This window comes from Sus scrofa, chromosome 3 (genome assembly GCF_054392235.1).
Source record: "Sus scrofa isolate SSC_HxYL_T2T_F1_AM1 chromosome 3, Sscrofa_HxYL_maternal_Yorkshire_Landrace_v2.0, whole genome shotgun sequence".
NCBI classification, from domain to species: Eukaryota; Metazoa; Chordata; class Mammalia; order Artiodactyla; family Suidae; genus Sus; species Sus scrofa.
Window position 1 is genome coordinate 120,334,573 of NC_139385.1, and position 19,876 is coordinate 120,354,448.

General features: G+C 52.8%; 1 protein-coding gene across 1 annotated transcript in view; it reads right to left on the reverse strand.

Moving 5' to 3' along the window:
• Positions 1-17,067, reverse strand: part of EHD3 (EH domain containing 3) — a 30,884-nt gene extending 13,817 nt beyond the window's left edge. Inside the window, exons 1-3 of the mRNA XM_021087658.2 lie at positions 16,749-17,067; positions 6,650-6,826; positions 2,653-2,750 (exon numbers count right to left, since the gene is read on the reverse strand). Of these exons, the coding sequence (XP_020943317.1) occupies positions 2,653-2,750; positions 6,650-6,826; positions 16,749-16,975 (502 nt within the window). The 5' untranslated portion in view covers positions 16,976-17,067. The remainder of the gene's footprint in view (positions 1-2,652; positions 2,751-6,649; positions 6,827-16,748) is intronic.
• Positions 17,068-19,876: the final 2,809 nt, after the last annotated feature.

Genomic DNA, 19,876 nt, shown 5'->3' on the forward strand with positions numbered 1-19,876 from the left:
AGGGCCCTGAACATGGTGCCAGGGTGCTTACAAAGGGCAGGTGGGAGTGAGAGGGAGAGAAGAAGGGAGTGAGACGCCCTTCCCCCCCACCCAAAGCCAAGGGTTCTATGTCCCCCTCACTCCTGCACCACCATACATGCGCCTCACCCTGAGGCACGTGCGGGAGGAAGGCAGATAGTCCCCTAAGGTCAGTTCAAGGGAGAGTTCTGGCTGAACTCCTGCCAGTCCAAAGCCTGCCCTTCCTGGAAGCTGGCTTCTGAGTGCTCATTTGGCTCCAGCCCAGCTCCCAGCTCCAGCACTGGGGTGGGTGTGGCTTCGTCAGCTTCGCTTACCAGAAATTCAATACTCGGCACAGAAAGGAGAGGGGGCGAAGATTTGCCAACCATGAGCGACATGAGACCAACAAGGGCTTCATCTTCAAAAACACGACAGCCCATATAACTCAACAACAAAAAACAAACAGTGCAATCAAAAAACTGCACAGAAGACCTAAATAGATGTTTCTCAAAGGAAGACATACAGATGGCCAGTAGGCACATGAAAAGATGCTCTCCATCAGTATTAGAGAAATGCCAATCAAAACTACAATGAGGTACCACCTCACAATGGTCAGAATGGCCATCATTGATAAGTTTACAAATGCTGGAGAGGGTGCAGAGAGAAGGGAACCCTCCTACACTGCTGGTGGGAATATAAGTTAGTACAACCACTATGGAAAACAGTATGGAGGTTCCTCAGAAAACCAAAGTTAGAGTTACCACATGATCCAGCAATCTTATTCCTGAGCTTATACCTGGACAAAACAATAGTTCAAAGGGATTCATGCACTCCTATGTTCATAGTGGCACTATGCGCAATAGCCATGACTTGGAAACAACCTAAATGTCCAGTGACAGATGACTGGATTAAGAAGATGTGGTATACATACAATGGAATACTACTCAGCTATAAAAAAGAATGAATGCCACTTGCAGCAACACAGATGCAACTAGAGATTATCACACTAAATGAAGTAAGTCAGAAAGAGAAAGACAAATACCATACGATATCACCTACATGTGGAATCTAAAAGACACAAATGAACCAACCTTGAAAATAGACACAGAGAACAGACTTGTGGTTGCCAAGGCGGGGGGAGGTGGAGGGAGTAGGTTGAACTGGGAGTTTGGGGTTAGTAGACGCCAATTATTACATTTAGAAGGGATAGGTAACGAGGTCCTACTGTACAGCATAGGGAACTATGTTCAGCTACAGATGATCCAGCTGTGGTCTCCTGGGATAAACCATAATCGAAAGGACTGCTTTAAAAAATGACTGTATAGGAGTTCCCGTCGTGGCGCAGTGGTTAACGAATCCGACTAGGAACCATGAGGTTGAGGGTTCGGTCCCTGCCCTTTGTCAGTGGGTTAATGATCCGGCGTTGCCATGAGCTGTGGTGTAGGTTGCAGACGCGGCTCGGATCCCGCGTTGCTGTGGCTCTGGCGTAGGCCGGTGGCTACAGCTCCGATTCGATCCCTAGCCTGGGAACCTCCATATGCCACGGGAGTGGCCCAAGAAATGGCAAAAAGACAAAAAGACAAAAAAAAAAAAAAAAGACTGTATATATGTGTATAACTAAGCCACTCTGCTGTACAACAGAAATTAGAGCTCCATTATACATCAACTATACTTTAATTAAAACAATTAGAATCAAGTTAAGAGAGAAGTGTATTATCGGGCACCCGTGGAAAGACAAATACTCAAAGATGAATCTAAACAGAAAGATGAGTGGCTTTGTGGGATATAAACAAGAAAGTTTTACCAACCAACTAACCCAGCCAAGAGAGGGTAGGATGGCTCCATGGAGCACAGAGCATATTATGGCAGGAAAGGCTCAGGGAGGGGAGCCAGGGGCTGTGGTCCCAAGCCTTTCACAGTAGCTGTCTAGTATTCTAGAGCTGGAAAAAACACAGTGATGATGGTGGCGATGAAGATAATCTGTAACAGCTCGTGTTTACTGAGCATTTGCTATGTGCCAGGCGGGAGGCTTTTTACCTGCATTATTTCTTTCAATCCTCAAACAGCCCTAGAAGGTAGATAGAATTCTATCCCCTCCTCTATAGATGAACCTGCCAGGAAGCATTAGAGGCTGGTAGTCTGGCCCCAGATTTCTGTCTCCTAACCCCCAAGCTGGTGGCCTCCCTTAATGAACAATCACCCCTCCTCTGTCTGGAATGAGCGGTTTTCAAGGGCTTTCACACACCCGCCCCCGACTCACGCCCCAGAGTATACTGTCATCCTCACGTGGTCGGCTGCAGTCCTTGGCGTGCATTCGCCTCCCCTGCAGAACTGCAAGCTCCTGGGGCAAGGGCTGCAGGAACTTCAGAAGCAAGCCAGGGTCTGGCCTGCAACCAAACCCAGTGAGGTCAGTGAGGCAGATGCTGATGGCTCCATTCCACAGATGACAAGACTGGGGCCAGCCATCTCCTGAGCTACAGCGGACCTGAACTCACTCACTGGCCCCTGCCTAGAAGGACCCCACACAGCACACGAGGCAGCACTGACTTATCAAGAGGAAGCTAGGCCCCGGGGAGCCTCTCTCCTGGTGTGGAAGCCAGAGAATATTCCAGAAAGCACAGAGCCAGAGCCAACCCTACAGGGTGCCCTGCTTACCTCGGCTGATCCTCTGCTTCTCCCCAGAGAGGATCCCGGGCGTGTCGATGACACTGATGCTCTCCAGCACCGGGTTGGGCAGCTGGGCACACACGAACCTGCACGGTGGAGGGAGACGCATGGTGATCTGGCCTGTCCTTGCCTCTCAGGGACCCTTGTTTGAGCCCCATGCCCACCTCTCCTGCCCCGCAGCAGAGGTTCTGAATCCTGGCCACCTTCCAAGGCAGACTCCTGGCCCTGTGCAGGACTCAGCCCCAGCAGTGGGCCCAGGATCTGTACCCGGAGGAAGCTCCCGGGCTGATCCCATGGCAGTGGTGGGCCTACGTTTGTGAACCTCTGTCGTGGGGCACCAGGAGGTCCAGCCCTCGATCCATGCCCTCAAGGAGCACGGTCTGGTGGAAGAGCAGAGGTGGGCACAAGGACAACCACGATACGAGGTGCGATGGGACCAACACCCCGAGGGGCGTCAAGTGAAGGGCTCGGGAGACCCAGGGTGGAGGAAAGGCTTCCTGGAGGAGGAGGCACTGGAGCTGGCCTCGAAGAACAGACCATGCCACCCAGGAATGCTTAGCTGGGCTTCTAAAAGGCTGTCCAACACCAAACATTGCTATTAGGAGAGCAGTCAAGGCTTATCCAAGGAAATATTTCCAGTGTTACATCCCCAAGTCTCGAAATACAAATTGGTGAAGCTCAGCTGGATCCTTCTTACTTCATGTCTTCTCTCTCACTTGCCATTTTTAGTGGGAACTGAGGTGTCTGACTATTGTGGGTTCATTTCATGGTCACGGGGTCTCTGGGAACATTCAGGGAAGGGAGCCTCTGCTGCCCAGTGAGAAGGCTACGGAGATGCAGGTTAGGGGAGGAGGCCAAGGATGCTCGGGAAAGAGGGTCGGGGAGACTTCTCAGAGGAGGCAGAACATGACCTGGAGACCCCAAAACACGACAAGCATTTGTGTCATGTGGACAGGAGTGCGGGCAGGAAGCCAGGGCCCGTGTGTGTGTGTGTGTGTGCGTGCGTGTGTGTGTGTGGGGTTATGTGAAGTTACAGACATGCGCAGAGGAAACGTGGCTGTGTGCAGTGGAGACAGAGGTTGGAATTACGCTGCCACAAGCCAAACGATGCCTGGCGTAACCAGAGGCTGGAAGCAGCAAGGAAGGACGCTCTTCTAGAGGCTTTGGAGGGTGCGTGGCCCTGCCAACACCTTGCCTTTGGGTCTGGCTTTTAGAACTCTGAGTCAACAGTTATTTTAAAGCCCCCCAGTTCGTGGTAATTAGTTCTGGCAGCCTTGGGGAACTAACAGAAGCAGGTGTAAATGTGGCACAGCAGTGAGAGAGTGAGAGAGAGCAGCCATCATGAGACAGAGAGAGAGAGAGGGAGAGAGAGCGATCAGGCACCATTCTAGAAGGGCACACATCACTGAGGCGAGAACCGGAAGGCTGGAGTAGCCAGAGGTGTGGCTGGACATGAAGACAGGGGCCAGATCACGAGGGCCTTGAAAGCCACATTAGAAACATGGTTTTGACACTGTGGACTATAGAAATCCACTGGAACATTTTAAGCAGGAGAGTGACACAAGCCGATATGACAGTCGTCAGCAAATTCAACAAATATTTATGAAGCATCTGCTGTGTTTGTGGCACTGCGCTAGGTAATGGGGATAAAAAAAGACATGACACAGCCCTTGTCCTATCAAAGCCCAAGGTCTCCTTTATGCCTGCGGCCCAGCCACATATCGGCCCTTAGGTTCGAACACACCCCAGTGTTCTATGGTAAATTCCACGTTTTGCTGAAGCCAGCCTGAGTGGGGCTTCTGTCATGTGGTAACCAGGAGGTCGTGTACATGGGGCTGATGCTTGGGGCCAGGGTTGTGGTCGAGGCGTGACCCAGGCTGGGCACATGTAGCGAGAAGGGCAGGGGGCTAAGGATGACACCAGGTCATAGGAGTGGAGAAAAGGGGGGCTGGAGGAGACAGGAGAGGATCTGCTAGGGAGGCAGGAGGAGGGCCAAGGAGTGATGGAAAGGGCTCATGGCTGGGAGTTCCCATTGTGTCTCCGTGGTAACAAACCCGACTTGTACCTTGAGGCTGCAGGCTCATCGCAGATGTCGCTTGGATCTGGCGTTGCTGTGGCTGTGGTGTAAAGCGACAGTTGCAGCTTCAATTCAGCCCCTAGCCTGGAAACTTCCATAGGCTGTGGGTGCAGCATGAAAATACATACATACATACATACATAAATGAATGCAAGCTCATGGCTGATCACAAAGAGGTCACGGATGACCATCGCACAGGCAGCTGTGACAGGGTGAGGCCACGTTCCACAGGTTGGGGAACAGGAAGAAGTGGGCAGGTGAAGCCAAGAAACTTGGCTGTGGGAGGAAAGCTGGGGGTAAGAACTGGTGGGGCCTGTGGTAGGGTTTTCGAGAGGAGAGAGATCTGTGCACGTGGAGAAGGAGTCAAACTGTTAGAAAGAGCAGGAAGAACTGCCCGGCAGTCCCTGGGGAGATGGCCCCGCAGAGCAGGGGAGGGAGGGGCAGAGCTGAGGGGAAGGGGACTCAGCTCTCTGCAGGCTCAGCCTGTCGAGGGAGGGATATATGCAAAGGACGCTGCTCAGGGACAGTTTACAGCAAACCACAGGGAATGGGTGGATACGGGGGCTTCAGCTTCGGAAGCACGGTAGTCTGCTGAGAGAGGGGGCTGAGGGGTCTGGGAAGGCTTGGAGCACTCAGAGGAGGGGACGGGAGAGGTGGAGCATGATGTGAAAAGGACCCCCGGGCGGCACTACGATGGGAAGCAGGGGGCGTCGGGGGTGTAGCCCCCATGTGTGTGGCTGCAAGGAAGCTAGTGGCCCATGGAAGGGCTCCCCCGAGCCCTGCTCCCTGTTACTCCTCCAGTGGACATGCGTGGCAGATCCCCAGCCAGCAGTTAACCTACACATCTGTCAGCACAGCTGTGCAGCGCTCCTACAGAGAAGCACATGCCTGTGTGCCATCAGTGTCCCTTTGTTAAGCCACATTCTTTCAATCCTCCCTGCCCCCCCATCCCCCCAGACACACACACACTTGCAGTTTTCTCTGCTTGGAATGTCCTCTTTTAACCCTTTCAGTGTGACTTCCCTCATCCTGAACATCTGTGTCAAATGCCAACTTCTCTTGCCTTGGAGGAGGACATTGCTATTATCCTGTTTTCCAGATGCGAAAAGTGAGACTTAGAGCCATTAGGTGAGTTTTCAGAACCATGGTGCTCTTTGGTAGGATTTGAACCCAAGTCGGTCTGAAGCCAAAGCCCATAGTTTTTACCTTTACTCTAAATGCCTTCAGATAGAGAAACTAGTTTTAGAATGTTTAAATGCAATACACATGCACCATTGCGGTGTGGCGCTATGCAACGGGTGTGGTTGGGGTCAGCCTGCATTCTGGATAAACAGAAAAATGGGAAGGCCCGGGTCAGCTTGCCAAGAAGTCTCCACAGCTTCTTCCACTCAAACTGACCCAATGACCCTGGTGTCTGCAGGCTGACTGATCCCAGGGGAGGTGACTTGTCCAAGGTCACACAGTGTGCTTAGGAGGAGGATCAGTGTTCCAAGGCAGGGCTTCTGTCTCAAGTCCAAGGCTCCTCCCACCAAGTGAGAACAACGTCCAGGGGCAGAGAGGAACCTTCTTCTGCCTCCTTCCAGGCAGATGCAAAGCCCTGCCATAGCGTAGGTGAGAGCTGGGGACTACACACACAGCAGCCCTCTCTGCTTTCACTGGAGGGAGGTGCAAATTAGGGAGCTGTGATTTAACTAGCTGGACTCTTCGCTGCTCCTTGATCAGGAGACATAAGCCCAGCATTTGTGGCTCTCACATCCCTCATCAACAGTGGTTTCATTCCCAGCAATCAAGAGAGATTCCGGGTCTGGAAAAGGCACAGTCTCCCAAGACCCTGCCCTGCCCTTTCATGCGTCTCACAGTGCAAAAGAAAATGAGCCCCCGAGGTGCGCGTGTTCCCTCTGCACTCACCTGTTCAGGAAGGCATTGCCAAAGGCGTTCAGCTTCCGGAAGGGTTTCTTGGGGTCCACCACCAGGGCGTTTCCAGGAATGATGCCCTCTATTTCCCCCTGCATCACCGCAATGAAGGAGTCCGTGGTCGGCTCCGGCCCGATCCTCATGCCTGGGAAATCCTGTTCCAGCAGGTACCTGGCAGAAGGGAGCATGGTCAGAAGGTAGGGGTTCTGTTTGCAGATCTGCACTGTGTGCCTACTGCGCGGCAGACACTGGGGTGAGTCGTGGCCCAGAGCAGAGCCTCAGCAAGGAGATTTCAAGGCAGGGAGAGATTTTCATGGATGAGGAATCCAAAGACCTTTGTGGACGAGGTGAGATTTCAGTTGAACTTAAAATATCAAATCTGTCCTTCATGGTCCCTATCTTTTTCCCTCCCTGAAGCAGTAGCGGGGAGAAAAGAGCAATGTTTGGGCTCAGAAATAAACAAGGCTTGAAACTGACAAAATGATTCCTACACGGACTATTGCAGACTTCACAGGGGAAGGTAGTCTGCTGAAGTACCTGTACACTGGCCTAGTTAGAATGAGACCACACTCAGGCTCTGCTGGCTGGCCAGAGGTCATGACTTATTTATCTGCTTGGTCAGTCATTTAATGTCAAATAGGCTTGTATGTGATATCAATAGCATGAAGGGGACGCTTTGAAAAGTGGATCTCCATCCCATCCCAGACTTTTGGTCCCACCCTCTAGCACGGTACCAACCAGGTGTGGCCTGAGGGGGCAGGTGCCTCTCTTGACTCTTCTCCAAGTGTGGGCAGTGAGAGCCTAAGGCCACCACCCCCACCCCCCTTTAGAGCACAGGGTGAGTCGGAAAATGAAGGGAACAACCTGAAAAGGGCAACTGGGGCCTCTGGAAGGCGCTCAGAACAGCTTTAAGTCCAAACAGATGGACTGTGGACGGAGGAGCCCAGAACTGCCTTGGGTTGGGACTGGCCAGAGGAGAGTCCCAGGGGCCATGATGGATAAGGAGCCAAGGGATGTGCGGACTAACAAACACAGACCCTGGGGGAGCCCTCACCGCATGCCTCGACCCTTCTCCTCCTCAACCTTGAGGGCCCGTGTTCACACGCAGAGAGAAAAGTCAAGGAGTCCCAGGAGGAGGGCAGGCAAGTCAGAGACTGCAGACTGGGAAGGGAACCCAGGGCCTCCTGGTCCAGTGGTCCCAGGCCTGCTGCATGTGGGGGTGACACTTGCTTTAGACCCTCTCATTAAGCTGGTAACACCATTGCCATTCAATAGCCAGACATCACACTACTAACTTCGAGAACGTATCTCCTTCCGGCTTCACTGCAGCCCTACAGCTAAGTACAGTTGGGGTGTTGGGGTCTCCCCATCCTCAGGCTCCACATCCTGGGATGGAACCAACCACGGGGGATCCGGGTAGAATTCTGTGGGTGGTTGAATCCACAGATGTAGAATCTGTGGATCCAGAGGGTCGATTTTCTGTAAGGGACTTGAGCATCTGCCGGGGCAGCAGGGCCCTGGACCAACTCCCCATAGATCCCAAGGGATGCTGTACTGAGGAAACCAAGCCTGTGAAGGGTCAGGTGGCTTCCTTCAGGTTAAACAGCTTGCGGAGGAGCTGGAATCCAAACCCCCTCAGCCAAACACCAAATCCTTCGCTCACTCTTCATCTGTCTTCTTCCCTGAGGAAACCACTGTCAGAGAGCGGATCGAGGCCCCGAGGGAGGGCAGGGCTGTGTCTCCAGGCCCCAAGCTCTCTGCCCACCCCATGCCGCCCCAAGGTGCCCCCCCCCCCCACTCTGCCCAGCGGGGTGCCAGCCAGGGAGACCTGCTGGGTTGACATCCTTTGTGTTCTGAACTGTTAGTTTACTCTGCCGTCCCAGGGCAGTTCAAGTCGGTTGCCTAGGGCTCCCTCCCCAAGGAGCCCGGGGGAGGAGCTGCAGGGGTGGGAGGGGTGGGGGTGGCGCTGCCTGGGGCCACCCCACCTGCACTGGAGGTTTTAAGTTGCCTTGGGAAGCCCCTCATCTCCCTCAGGGTCCCAGCCCAACCATCTGGGTGTGAAGACAGGATTTCCTCCCATCAGAGGAAAACTTTGGAAGCTGGGTTGTAATGGGAATAAATGAGCATGGCCACACACTTGGCCAGCTTTCTCTGCTTTTTCAAAAGTGCCTTCTCCTTCAGGGCCTCGGGGGAGAGGCAGGGAACCTCAGGGCCTGGGGCCAGCAGACTTGATTTTTCTAACCTTGAGGGGTATGCCCTTCAGAAGGTTCGAGGCCTCTGCAAACCTCCGATCTCTTCTATAACATAGGAGGTCATTATTCCAATTTATGAAGCACCTGGGGCATGTCAGGCACCATTCTGGACTCTCCATGGATTATCTCGTGTCATCTCACATTTCCTCTGATGTTGAAAGGGCCTCATAGGAAAACCCACCTCACCTGGTGTTCTGAGGTTAAAGAGTTACAGACCTGAAGTACTTAAACCAGCACCTGACACCTAGATTGCCATTCCATTTTAAAGGCAAGACAAAGGCTAACCAATTTGCTACAAGTTATGCAATCAGGAAACAGCAGAGCTAGGATGTGAACCTGACTCTTGGATGTGAGCATTCACGCCCCTAACCACTGCCTTCGCTGTCGCCCTTCCTGCCTGACCAGGAAATGCAACAGAGCTGAGCACCCCTGGGGACCGGAAGGAGCAAGACAGGAAGGCCACAGGGGAATATGGTTTGGCAGGAGGCTGGCTGGGGCCAGACCTTGGGGGGAAGGTTAGGCTTTAGGACCCACAAACCAGGAACGACTCATCTCCATAAACATCCGCCCTTGGGGTTCACAGCGGGGCCTCAGGGAGTGCAACGTGGCCACGGAAGCTGTGGCTAGCTGATCCCTTGTGACTAGAGCAGGCCCCAGGCCCAGTGGCTCTAAAAGGACATTCTTGGGACTTGACACAGTTTGCTGAGAATCAACACCGCGATCTGGAAACCCCATCCGTTTTTGTCCTTGGGCAGGGAGCACCCGTCTAGTGGGTGCTGGGGTGAGATGTCCTAGGCTGAGCCCCAGGGGGACTGTGACGTATGAATTCTAAGGCAGGAGGAGGACAACAGATATCATGAAAGGCTTCAGGGACAGCTGACCTGGACAGGAGTGGAGCGAAACAGTCGGAGGCAGCTGGAACATGCTCAGTCTGAACAGGGTCAAACAGCAGCGAGGAGGTACCTCTCTGATACAGGCATCTCAGATCCCATCCCTGCGAGACCCGGGGTGCCAGGCCAGCAGGCGAACAAAGGCTGAGGCTTCCCAGCAGGGCGGGGCTGCTTCTTGGGATTTTCTGGAGCCAAGGCCAGAAAGGGGCTGGAGGCTGGGCCTGCCATCCTGCGCTCTCGACTAAAGCCACATGACCCTAGATTTGCTGACTACACATGGGTCTGGAGAAACACAGAGTCCAGTGGAGCCAACAGCTGTTCAAGGGACGCAGTCAGGCCACGCAGAGAACCCGGGGCTGGGTAAATTCTCAGGGACGTTTGGGTTCCCCGAGTGCCCCCCGAACAAAGCCACCACTGTGTCCAGAAAGGAAACCAATTGAGGGATCTCATGGCTGCTCCTCTATGGGGAGTGATACAGATCGCCTCTGTTGCCAGGCAAAGACATTCCCACAGCAGCGCAAAAAAAAAAAAAAAAAGAAAAAAGAAAAAAAAAGTTAATTCGAGGCTGGGTGGGAGCAGCTGAGATGGGGAAGCACAAGAATAAGCAGAGACGGGGCAGGCTAAGCACCAGCTGTGAGGTGGGTGCTGTTGAGACCATTCCTGGAATGACTGCGCTTAACCCCAAGAGTGCTGGGCAACGGCTGAATTATCGCAGTTTTGCAGGTGAGCGCATGGAGATGGAGGTTGCCTGAGTTCAGAGCCGGATACACATAGTTAGAGTCCCAAAGAGCCGAAAAGGTTTGGGTGCTGGGTGCCCCTCACCACCACCGCTGTGCCATCCATTGCAAAATAAATACTAACCCATAAAATGGGTATACGGGAGCCCAATGCAATTCTGATTTTTCCCATGAGGACTACTTTTCTTCATGCTTTTCTTAAGCCAATTATCTCTTAACATTTCCCTCATTTTTTGGTGCCCTGCTTGGCTGGCAATCTAAGCATGTGGCTTGCTGTATTGGTGACCTAAACACCCCGGGTAAGGCGTGGAGCCAAGAATCTTAAGCCAGTCTGCCTCCGTTCCTGCAATGGTGGGGCCAGACCTCCACGCTGCTGGGACAAGCGCCCAGGGAACAGAGGGGCTGGGGCCACACATGTGCCGCCGGGAGGGAGGGGGAGGACGGTTCGGCCGGCTGGACCCTCTGGCTCAGTTAAGGAATGCGCTTTGGTGGGTGGCTGCTTCATCACAGACGTGACCTTGGACAAGTCCTCCACGTGCCCACTGCCTCAGGTTCCCCTGTGTGGAAAGGGGCTGATACAGAGTTTCTGCCTAGCTCAGAGGGCTGGAGTGAAGGTTTAAAGATGATATACATGAGTTTGGGAAAAGCAAAGGCTATACCAGACATTTGCCCGTATGGGCAGAAACAATAATTAGAGAAAAAGAGCACCTCCCCGCAGCCTGTAAGTGGCATTTCTACCTGGACTCCACATCCAGTGCCAGGGCCGCCTGCACCTGCAAAGCTTGTAATCTGCATCTCTTCAGGTAGACGCTGAAGGCACGGATCACTCTCTGCCTTGTGTTAGACGTTTTTGTGTTAGGTATCAGTGTCTTTGGTCTTTCTAAGCCTTGAGTACTTCTGCTTTAAAATGGGGTCAAGACAATAAGACGTGTCCTGTCCACCACATGGGGTTTTAGGGAGCCTGTAAGTCACTCACTGACACAAAGCGAGGGAGGCGATGGGGACTCGAGGGCTGAGGTGAGGTCCAAGTTGGTTCTGTGCTCCATGGAGCAGCCACCACTGTCCCTGGCGCACGGCAGCCTCTACCATGAGACCAAGTGACCCCAGCACAAAGGAGACCAGGGGCCAGACCTCAAGCCTTGCCTTGCCTGACCACCCCCGTCCAGTACCCAGTGCCACCCTCGCCTCAGAGTCCCACTTCCCCTCCGCCTGGGAGGGACAGGCCACATCCTCTCTCCCAGCACCCTTTTCCCCTCCTGAGGCCCGAACTCTAAAAGAGGGGACCATAAAACCCAAGCACAGGACCCAGGACATACCAGGACCCACCCTGGTTCTTCCCCCTCCTAACCCTGAGAGTGACCCTGTCAGGTGGTTGTCACTATTTGCATGTTAGGGGTGAGGACATGGAGGTCCAGAAAGGTTAGCCCTTCCTAACGAGGTCTCTTGGGCTCGTGTTCTTTTGTGGCCTTGTTCCCCCGTCAGGGGGAGTGGGATGCATCCTTCTCCAGAGCTCCTTCTCCCAGGCATGCGTCTCCTGATGACCTCATACCTGATGCTCAAGCAGATCTCAAGCCAGACCTCAGGCAGGGGGACCCAGTGCCTCTGGCCTAGGGTCCTCTGGTCCCTCAAATGATGCCCAGGCCTTCTTACAGAAGCAGGTGGGTTTCTACCCAGCCCCACTTAAGGACCAGCACATCAGAGCCCTGGCAGGAAAAGGATGGCCAGGAGCCTCCGAGAGGGCACAGAAGTAAACAGATGCGAGGGCTGTGGCTGGCAGGATGGGCCCAGCAGGGGAGTGGGTCTACCTGTGATGGAAGGGTGGCCCCTTCTCTAGCCCATCAGCTTTCTGGAGAATCAGCTTCCTGGGTGGTGATGCTGCCATGAGGCCTGGGCAGCAGGGTTGCCGGGGAGGTGATAAGAGAGGGAACAACCACAGGCAAATGCTGAGTCACCTCTGGGGGAGGACGCAATGAGCCCCTTGAAAAAGTGGGCGAGGTGGAAAGGGCCAGCCGAGGGGCCCCCGGACCCCACCCCACCCATGTGCTCATTCATACTTTAGAGTCCAAGTCATACCATTGAAAGGCCAGGCAATCCTCCAGACCAGCTCAGATCTCCCTGTGGAGACCCAGGCAGCTTGGGTCCGGCAGCCCTGGGCCCCACACCCAACACCCCTGTCCCCCACTTCAGCACCACCACAGTCCAGCCAGGCCTCCCTTGCAGCCCCCGAAACACTGGGCCTTCCAGCCCCTGGGGCAGTCAGCCATTCACCTCTGTGACCAGGGGGCCAAAGGGTGCAGGGAGGAGGGCCTTGGGGCTGCATGCCCACAGGAGGAAGAGTAAAGAGGGAAAAACAGCAGAAGCAGGCAGAAAGGCTGCCAGGCCAGCAGGTCACAGAGCTACGGTCTCCGAAGAGACAGGCTGTGTTGAAGGAAGCAGCCACCGGACCAATTTATTGTTTATTTTATTTCCCCCGGTTGCCAGGCCTTAGGCCAGGGAAGTTATTTCAGGCGGAGATCATAGCCCATTAATTAGTTATTAGAAGAATGTCCTTTTCTGCTTGTTCTTCCTGAGACAAGAAATAGGCCTTGAGGCAAGTACATGCAACTCAAAGAGGATGACACTCGGGAGGCAAAAGGCCAAGCGCCAGGGAAGGAAGAGGCAGGTCTGTGTCCGAGGGAAGGGCCCTTGCAGGTGCAGGCTGGGAACACAGACCTGAATCACTGTGCTCAAGGCACAAGCAGGGATGGGAGAGCGTGCAGCCTCTTGGAAAGCAACTAAGGAATATGACCCTTAGGAATTCCTGTTGTGGCTCAGCGGTTAACGAATCCGACTAGCATCCATGAGGACGCGGGTTTGATCCCTGGCCTCGCTCAGTGGGTTAAGGATCTGGCGTTGCCATGAGCTGTGGTGTAAGTTGCGGATGTGGCTCAGATACTGTGTGTGGCTGTGGCTGTGGTGTAGGCCAGCGGCTATACCTCCAATTAGACCCCTAGCCTGGGAACCTCTATATGCTGTGGACGAAAAAAAGAAAAAGAAAAAATATGCCCCTTAATACCAAGACTAAAAAAATGTTTTGTTTGGGGTTTTTTTTGGTATTTTCTTTTTTTTTTCTTTTTAGGGCTGCACCTTTGGCATATGGGGGTTCCCAGGCTAGGGGTCAAATCGTTGCTGCGGCTGCTGGCCTACGCCACAACAACACCAGTTCAGAGCTGTGTCTGCGACCTACACCCCAGTTCCTGGCAACGGGGGAATCCTTAACCCACTGAACAAGGCCAGGGATCGAACCTGCGTTCTTATGGATGCTAGTCGGATTCGTTAACCACTGAGCCACAACGGGAACTGCCAAAACTAAAAAAAAAAAATGTGAAAAAAAGTACAACACTTGGCCTAGTGTTTTTACGTCTGGGACTCTCTGAGAAAACAGTCTAATATGTGGGAAAATATTATGCACAGAGATATTCAGAGTGATTCTACAATAGTGAAAAATAAAATTAGAAACAACTTCAAACGTTCAAAAGAAGTCGACTGGTTAGAGGAATAATTGCATATGCATGCACCGAAGTCTCATGCGGCACTTAAAAACAATGCTTACAAAGATCTTTTTTAATTTACACAGGAAATGCTCCTGCTGTAGGTGAAATAAATCAGCATACAACATCCCCTCATGGCATGATCTCAACTATCTTATAAAACAGCTAAAAATACTGGAAAGATATCAATATTTAAATATTACCTATAATATTTAAAATGGCTTCCCCTGAGTTGTGGGATGTGGGATTCTGTTTTTCTTCCTTAAATTTATTCTTCTTGGCATTTTCCAAAAAAAAAAAAAAAGAGAGAGAGAAATAGAGAAGAAAGAAAACACAGCTTTTCAGTGGATTTAATGAGAAGAAAGGAAAATATGTAATTGGGTTTTGGAGGACTTCCCTGTGCTCACCCTCTCCTGCCCTGCTGGTGGCCTCTGCCTCCCAAGGAGGCAGCTTCTGAGCTTCTGATGCACGAGCTAAATTCAGTTACTGACATGGGCAGGGCGGGAGGACTCTTACTTGGAGAATAAGCGAGAGGAGGGACCTGCCTCTCCCGGCCTTCCTGTCTCCTGCAGATAAGAAATAATCTATATAGCAACTCAGCCCTGCCTTTCTCTTAGACCCAGTTAACCGCCAGCATGACTCAGGCGAAGCCAGGAGTGTCTCAGCCAAGAGGCACTTAACTATGTCTGCTGCTCTGGGATCCTGCCCCAGAAACACTCGCCTTTCCCCAGCTTCCCTCCCTTTCTGCAAAGGTCTCCTGGTAGCCTGCTGTAGCTGAGACCCTGGGTGCAGCCCCAGAGAACTAAGGCATGGTTGGAAGTGCTGCAGGTACAGGAAGGAGAAGCTCTCCATAATACACTAAGAGTTATAAGGAAGCCGTGTTCATAGGGCTGGGGAAGGCCTGGCGAGGGCAGGAGCCATCTGTAAATGGCCTGTGCTTCCCATGGGGCATAAACCGGGCCAGGAGGAGGATGCAGATGACAAAGGAAACCTTGTGCAGAACCCAACTAGCTCTGAAGTGCCTTGAGCAGCAATGGGCATTTAGCAAACTAAGGAAGATGGATTAGATCAGGGGTTCTTGAACCCCCAAGATTAGAGTGAATTTGGGATGTAGGTGTATTTTTCTAAAGATAGGTCCACAGATTTCATCAGATTCTCTTTTAAAGAGTTTAGAGGCCATGGATTAGATTCATTCCTAAAAGCCCTTGGAGCCCTAACAGTCTAAGATATCCAAAAGCCAACATCCACCCTGGGTACCCAACTTCTTCAGAAATCACTCTGCCTCTCAAAGCTGCTGAGTTCAAGGCTGTCCACCCCACAAGGAAAGATTCCCGTGGTGTTCTGTTCAGACATGCCACATTAGCCTGGTGTATGCCCTGCTCCCAGAAGGCTTGTTGTTAAGAGCTTAGAGCTGGGGGAAATTTGAATCTAGAAAATTGGGAACCAGACTGTGAACTTTTCTGCTCTCCTCACCAAATAAAGCACAGTGCTTTGCATGTTGCAGGTGCTCAATGAATGGAAATGAGAACACCCCGCTTTGAAACCTTTGCAGGAGATGAGCATCATTAACTCGGGGTGGGGGTGGGGCGGGGGGGGGCAGGCACCGAACCCATCACCACTCTGTATGAGCCTGACTCTAACGTGGAGGGCCACGAGCACCCTCAGCAGCTTGCAGAGGCCATGAATAGGCCAAGGAGGATGGCTTGGCCTTGAGGTTTGTGTGGACTGAGGGCTGGAGAGAAGCCTGTCCTCTAAAGATATGAAAAATCCTCATTGCTCTGGTGGACAATCTGGGCACCTCCCTGAATACAGATGGACTCGCTGACTTCCTGAGGATCCCTCGAGCCCAAGGACTCTATAATTCAAGGGAATGGATGACTCACTCTCAAAGTTACAGGCATTCAGCCAACCATCTCCTCCCATGCGTCTAGGACCTGCATCCCAGGTCGGCCTCCTACCCTGTTGTAGGGCTTTGCACAGCTCAGGTAACCTCTCTACGCCTCCGTTACCTCTCCTGCCCCATCAAGGGGCTGGATGAGACAAGAGCCAATATCCCTTCCACCCCTAAACTCATGATTACTGAGCCATTAAGCTCAAACAAGGGAAAAGAAAAAAGAATTCTGCTTCTGGACACTGCTTCTCTCCAGTCTCCAAGACTCTGAGCTCTGCTCAGAGAAGGAAATTGAGAAAAAGAAGGACAAGTGGCACTAACCAGGCAGAGGGCAACAGGCTCCTCAGCCCAACTTCTCAGCTGCAACTGTAAAGCCCCCATATGAATGGGGCAGGGGAAGTGGCCGTGACTGGCCAGGGCATGTCCCTACAACGTGAAGGTGTGAGACACCTCCACTAGCGAGAGGTACTCTTGGACCAGGGCTTTGTCACCTGCGCCTCCTGGGTCTCAGTTTCACCATCCCTAAAGTGGGAAGAATAAGGATGAAGTTTAGCACTGCAAACTGACCACTTAAGCCAAGGGCTGATGCAAGGGAGAGGCAGTAGGTTGGACCGGGTTGGAAACCCACAGTGAAATTTGGGGCTAAGCTCTGGACAGCCCTGCACAAGGATTTCTCCAGAGCCTTCAAATGATGACTGCGCGTTTGTCCCCAGGCAGGAGGGAACACCCGGAGTGAATGGAGGGCCCAAACGCTGGGCGGCGGGGTGGGCTGCGGGGACACTGGCCGGCTCACCTGATGAAGGTGGTCTTCCCGGTGGAGTACTGGCCTACCAGCAGGACCATGGGCTTGTTGTCAAAGTCGGCATCCTCCAGGGCAGGGGAGTGAAACTCATGGAAGCGGTAGTGCTCTTCCAGGGGCAGCAGCTTGGTCCTGTAGAGTTTCTTGAGCCCCTCGCTCACGGTCTGGAAGACCTCGGGTTCCTTCTTCCGGCGGTCGTCGGAACCCAGCCAGCTGAACATCGCGGCCGCTGCTCACCACCCGGTGCCCAGTCCCAGCAGGAGGGCGCGGAGCCCCGCGTCGCGCACCCTCGGCTCCTTGCGGAAGGTGTCCCTCAGGGCGGGACCGCCAGGATCCGAGCCGCGCCGCCGCCTCACCAGAGCGCGGGGCTCAGGCGCACCATGGCCGGGGCGCGGGGCTCGGGGGTCCCTGGGGCGACCGCGAGGGGCCGGGAACGCTTTCTTCTTCTGCTCCCGGGACCAAGCCCAGCCCCGGCTTCATCCAGCAACCAAGGCCGGAGGGAGGAAAAATATCTGGGCTGAGCAGGAGGGCTGCGATCTTGGGGGAAAAAAGTCAAACCTGTAATTAAAATGCCAGATGCCAGGGTCCCCGGTCTCCCCCAGCTCTCTCCAGCTCTCTCCAGCTCTCTCCAGCTTTGGCTCGGGGGCAGTTAAGGGATGCTTGGGCTCCGCTGCCGCCTGCGCCGGAGGCTCAGGGGAGGCGACGGCGCTGCCCAGCCCGCAGACAACTCAGCATCCGCAGCCGCAGCCTGCAGCCCCAGGCGCCGGTTTAAATGCCAGTCGTGCAGGAAGCCGGCTCGCGGAGGAAGTCCCCGAGTCCTGGCAAGACTCGCCTGGCCTGGCGGCCCCGGCGGGGAGAAGCTGAGCAGGGCGCCGCCATGTTTGTGGGCAGTCGCCGCCCTGGAGACCCGCGACCGCCAGCTGCCTGGGAAGGCAGGGATGCTGAGTCCGGTGGGAACGCTCTGGTATTTCAGTCCCGGCCTCTGGAGCTTTGATTTGGGAACAGCGCCCTCTCAGGGACAGCTATGAAGACAGTTAACCCGCTTCACACTCTCCCTGCTCTTAAATACAGCCTTTCCTTTAGTTACTGAGTTCACTTCTTGAGGATGACAGGGACTCTATTACCTGAGAATATTTTTCTTGGGGCATGGAAAGAAGAGTCCCAGGTGAGCTTACCTCCAATGACCAACTCTGTCACTGCCCGAACTTTTTGCTCCATCTAGGGTGAATTCAAAGCCATCCCCCTTCATTCATTCATTTGTTCATTCCTTCCAATAAAACCAAACAAACCAATCAAGACCTCCACAAGGACTGAGCCTATATTATGGCACAGACGCAATTTTGGTGACTGTGGTTACAAACTAGATCACAAAGATGAGCACGGACAGTTTCTCCTTTCCAGGGGCTCCAGCCAAGGCAGGCTTTAAAGAGGAGATGGGAGCAGAGGGCCATGGATGCACAGTGGAGGAGGCATCCTTTTGTCTGGCTAACTTGAGGAAGGCATCACAAAAAGCATGACTGTGAGCTGGACCTTAAATGATGAATCTGCAGCGAAGAAGGAGGACATTCCAGGCCCATGAAAAGGCACTCGCAAAGGCATGGGAACATGGAAAGACTTGGTGCTGTGAAGGCAGAGTAAACCGTTCCCTACCTAGAGAATGGGGTTCAGGAGGGTAGAAGGGAGTGACTGAGACCAGACGCGCCAAGGCTTTGCCAAAACAGGAGTCCTATTGGGGATAAGGAGCCAATGCTGGTGTTATAACTAAAAACTGTTAACGTGGACCAAGCACTCACCATGTGCAGGGGCCTGGGCTAAGTTCCCAGTGAGTATTGCTTCATTTAACCTTCACAACAGCTCTGCAAAGCAGATCCTGTCTCCAGTGTCATGCCGAGCAGAATGGGGGTCAGAACAGCTGGCCAGGTGTAGGCAAAATGGGTGCATTGTCTGTAGGGAATGTAAACACAGTAACAAAAACTAACTCAAAGTCAATCTGCTTTATATTCGCACCCTTCTAAACAGTGTCAGTGATAAAATACCCCTCTCTTCCAAGGTGGATGGCTCCCATATACTCCTTTTCCACAGATGAAGTAACCAAGTAGGCTGACTGCTAATGCCATAGCGATTGGGGGAGGGGCTGGAGAAGCAAAGGAGGCTGGAGGCCAAGAGAAAACTATTAGGAAACTATTAAAAAAATTTAAGAGTTGGGGTAATCAGAATGGGGAAAAGGTCCTGGTTGAGAGAGTTTTTTGGCGGGTGTGTGGCATAGAATTGACAGATCTTGGTAAGCAATAATAAGGGTAAGACAGGGTCTAGGATAATTCTGAATTTCCTACATAGGGAACAAGATGGTTGGAGGCACTGGTCCACCAGTTAGGGAAATCAGGAAGGGAGCAGACTTAGCTCTGAAGTCTAAAATATGTGGTCAAGGTGCCAGAGGGAACCCCAAGTGGAGGAGCATGGTGAGCTGCAAAGATTCAGGTGGAGATTGTCAGAGGTGGGTGCTGGCTAGAATCTCCTTGAACCTCAGAGTTGATCACTTCTTAACCTCTCTGGACCTCTGCACCTCAGTGTTTATGTTGGCACTGGCATATGAGCATAAGACAACTTTCTTCATATTTAACAACTCTTGTGTGTGCCTTGGGAATGGAGCAGTCAGAACAGATGTCTGCCTTCCTAGTGAAGCAGGACATAAGGTCCTTTTCTGGGTAGAGATGCAAAAGACAATGAAAGGATAATAAAACCCACAAAAGAGCACTCAAAATATTTAATTAATGCCTCTACATTAATAAGGACAAATTCCAATAGAAAAAAATGTGCAAAAGACACAAAAACTTCTTTTTGGAAAGAGGCTGTGAGCATGTCCTATAAATATAAGAAAAGGCGTTAAACCTCACTAGTAGTGCCTAGAAGTTGGAGAGGCCTGGGTCTGTCCAGGGGGGGAAGCCAGCATGGCCAGGGTGCTGGGAGGAAGTCAGGGGGTTCCTTTGTGGAAACACTTCAATATCTTAGTAACTAGTATGGCCATGATGTTGTGTACCGCTAAATGCTAGCCCTGAATATCTAATTTATTGACTGCATGCCGACACATCTAACTCTAGCACTCAATCATGAAGAGCTGGGAA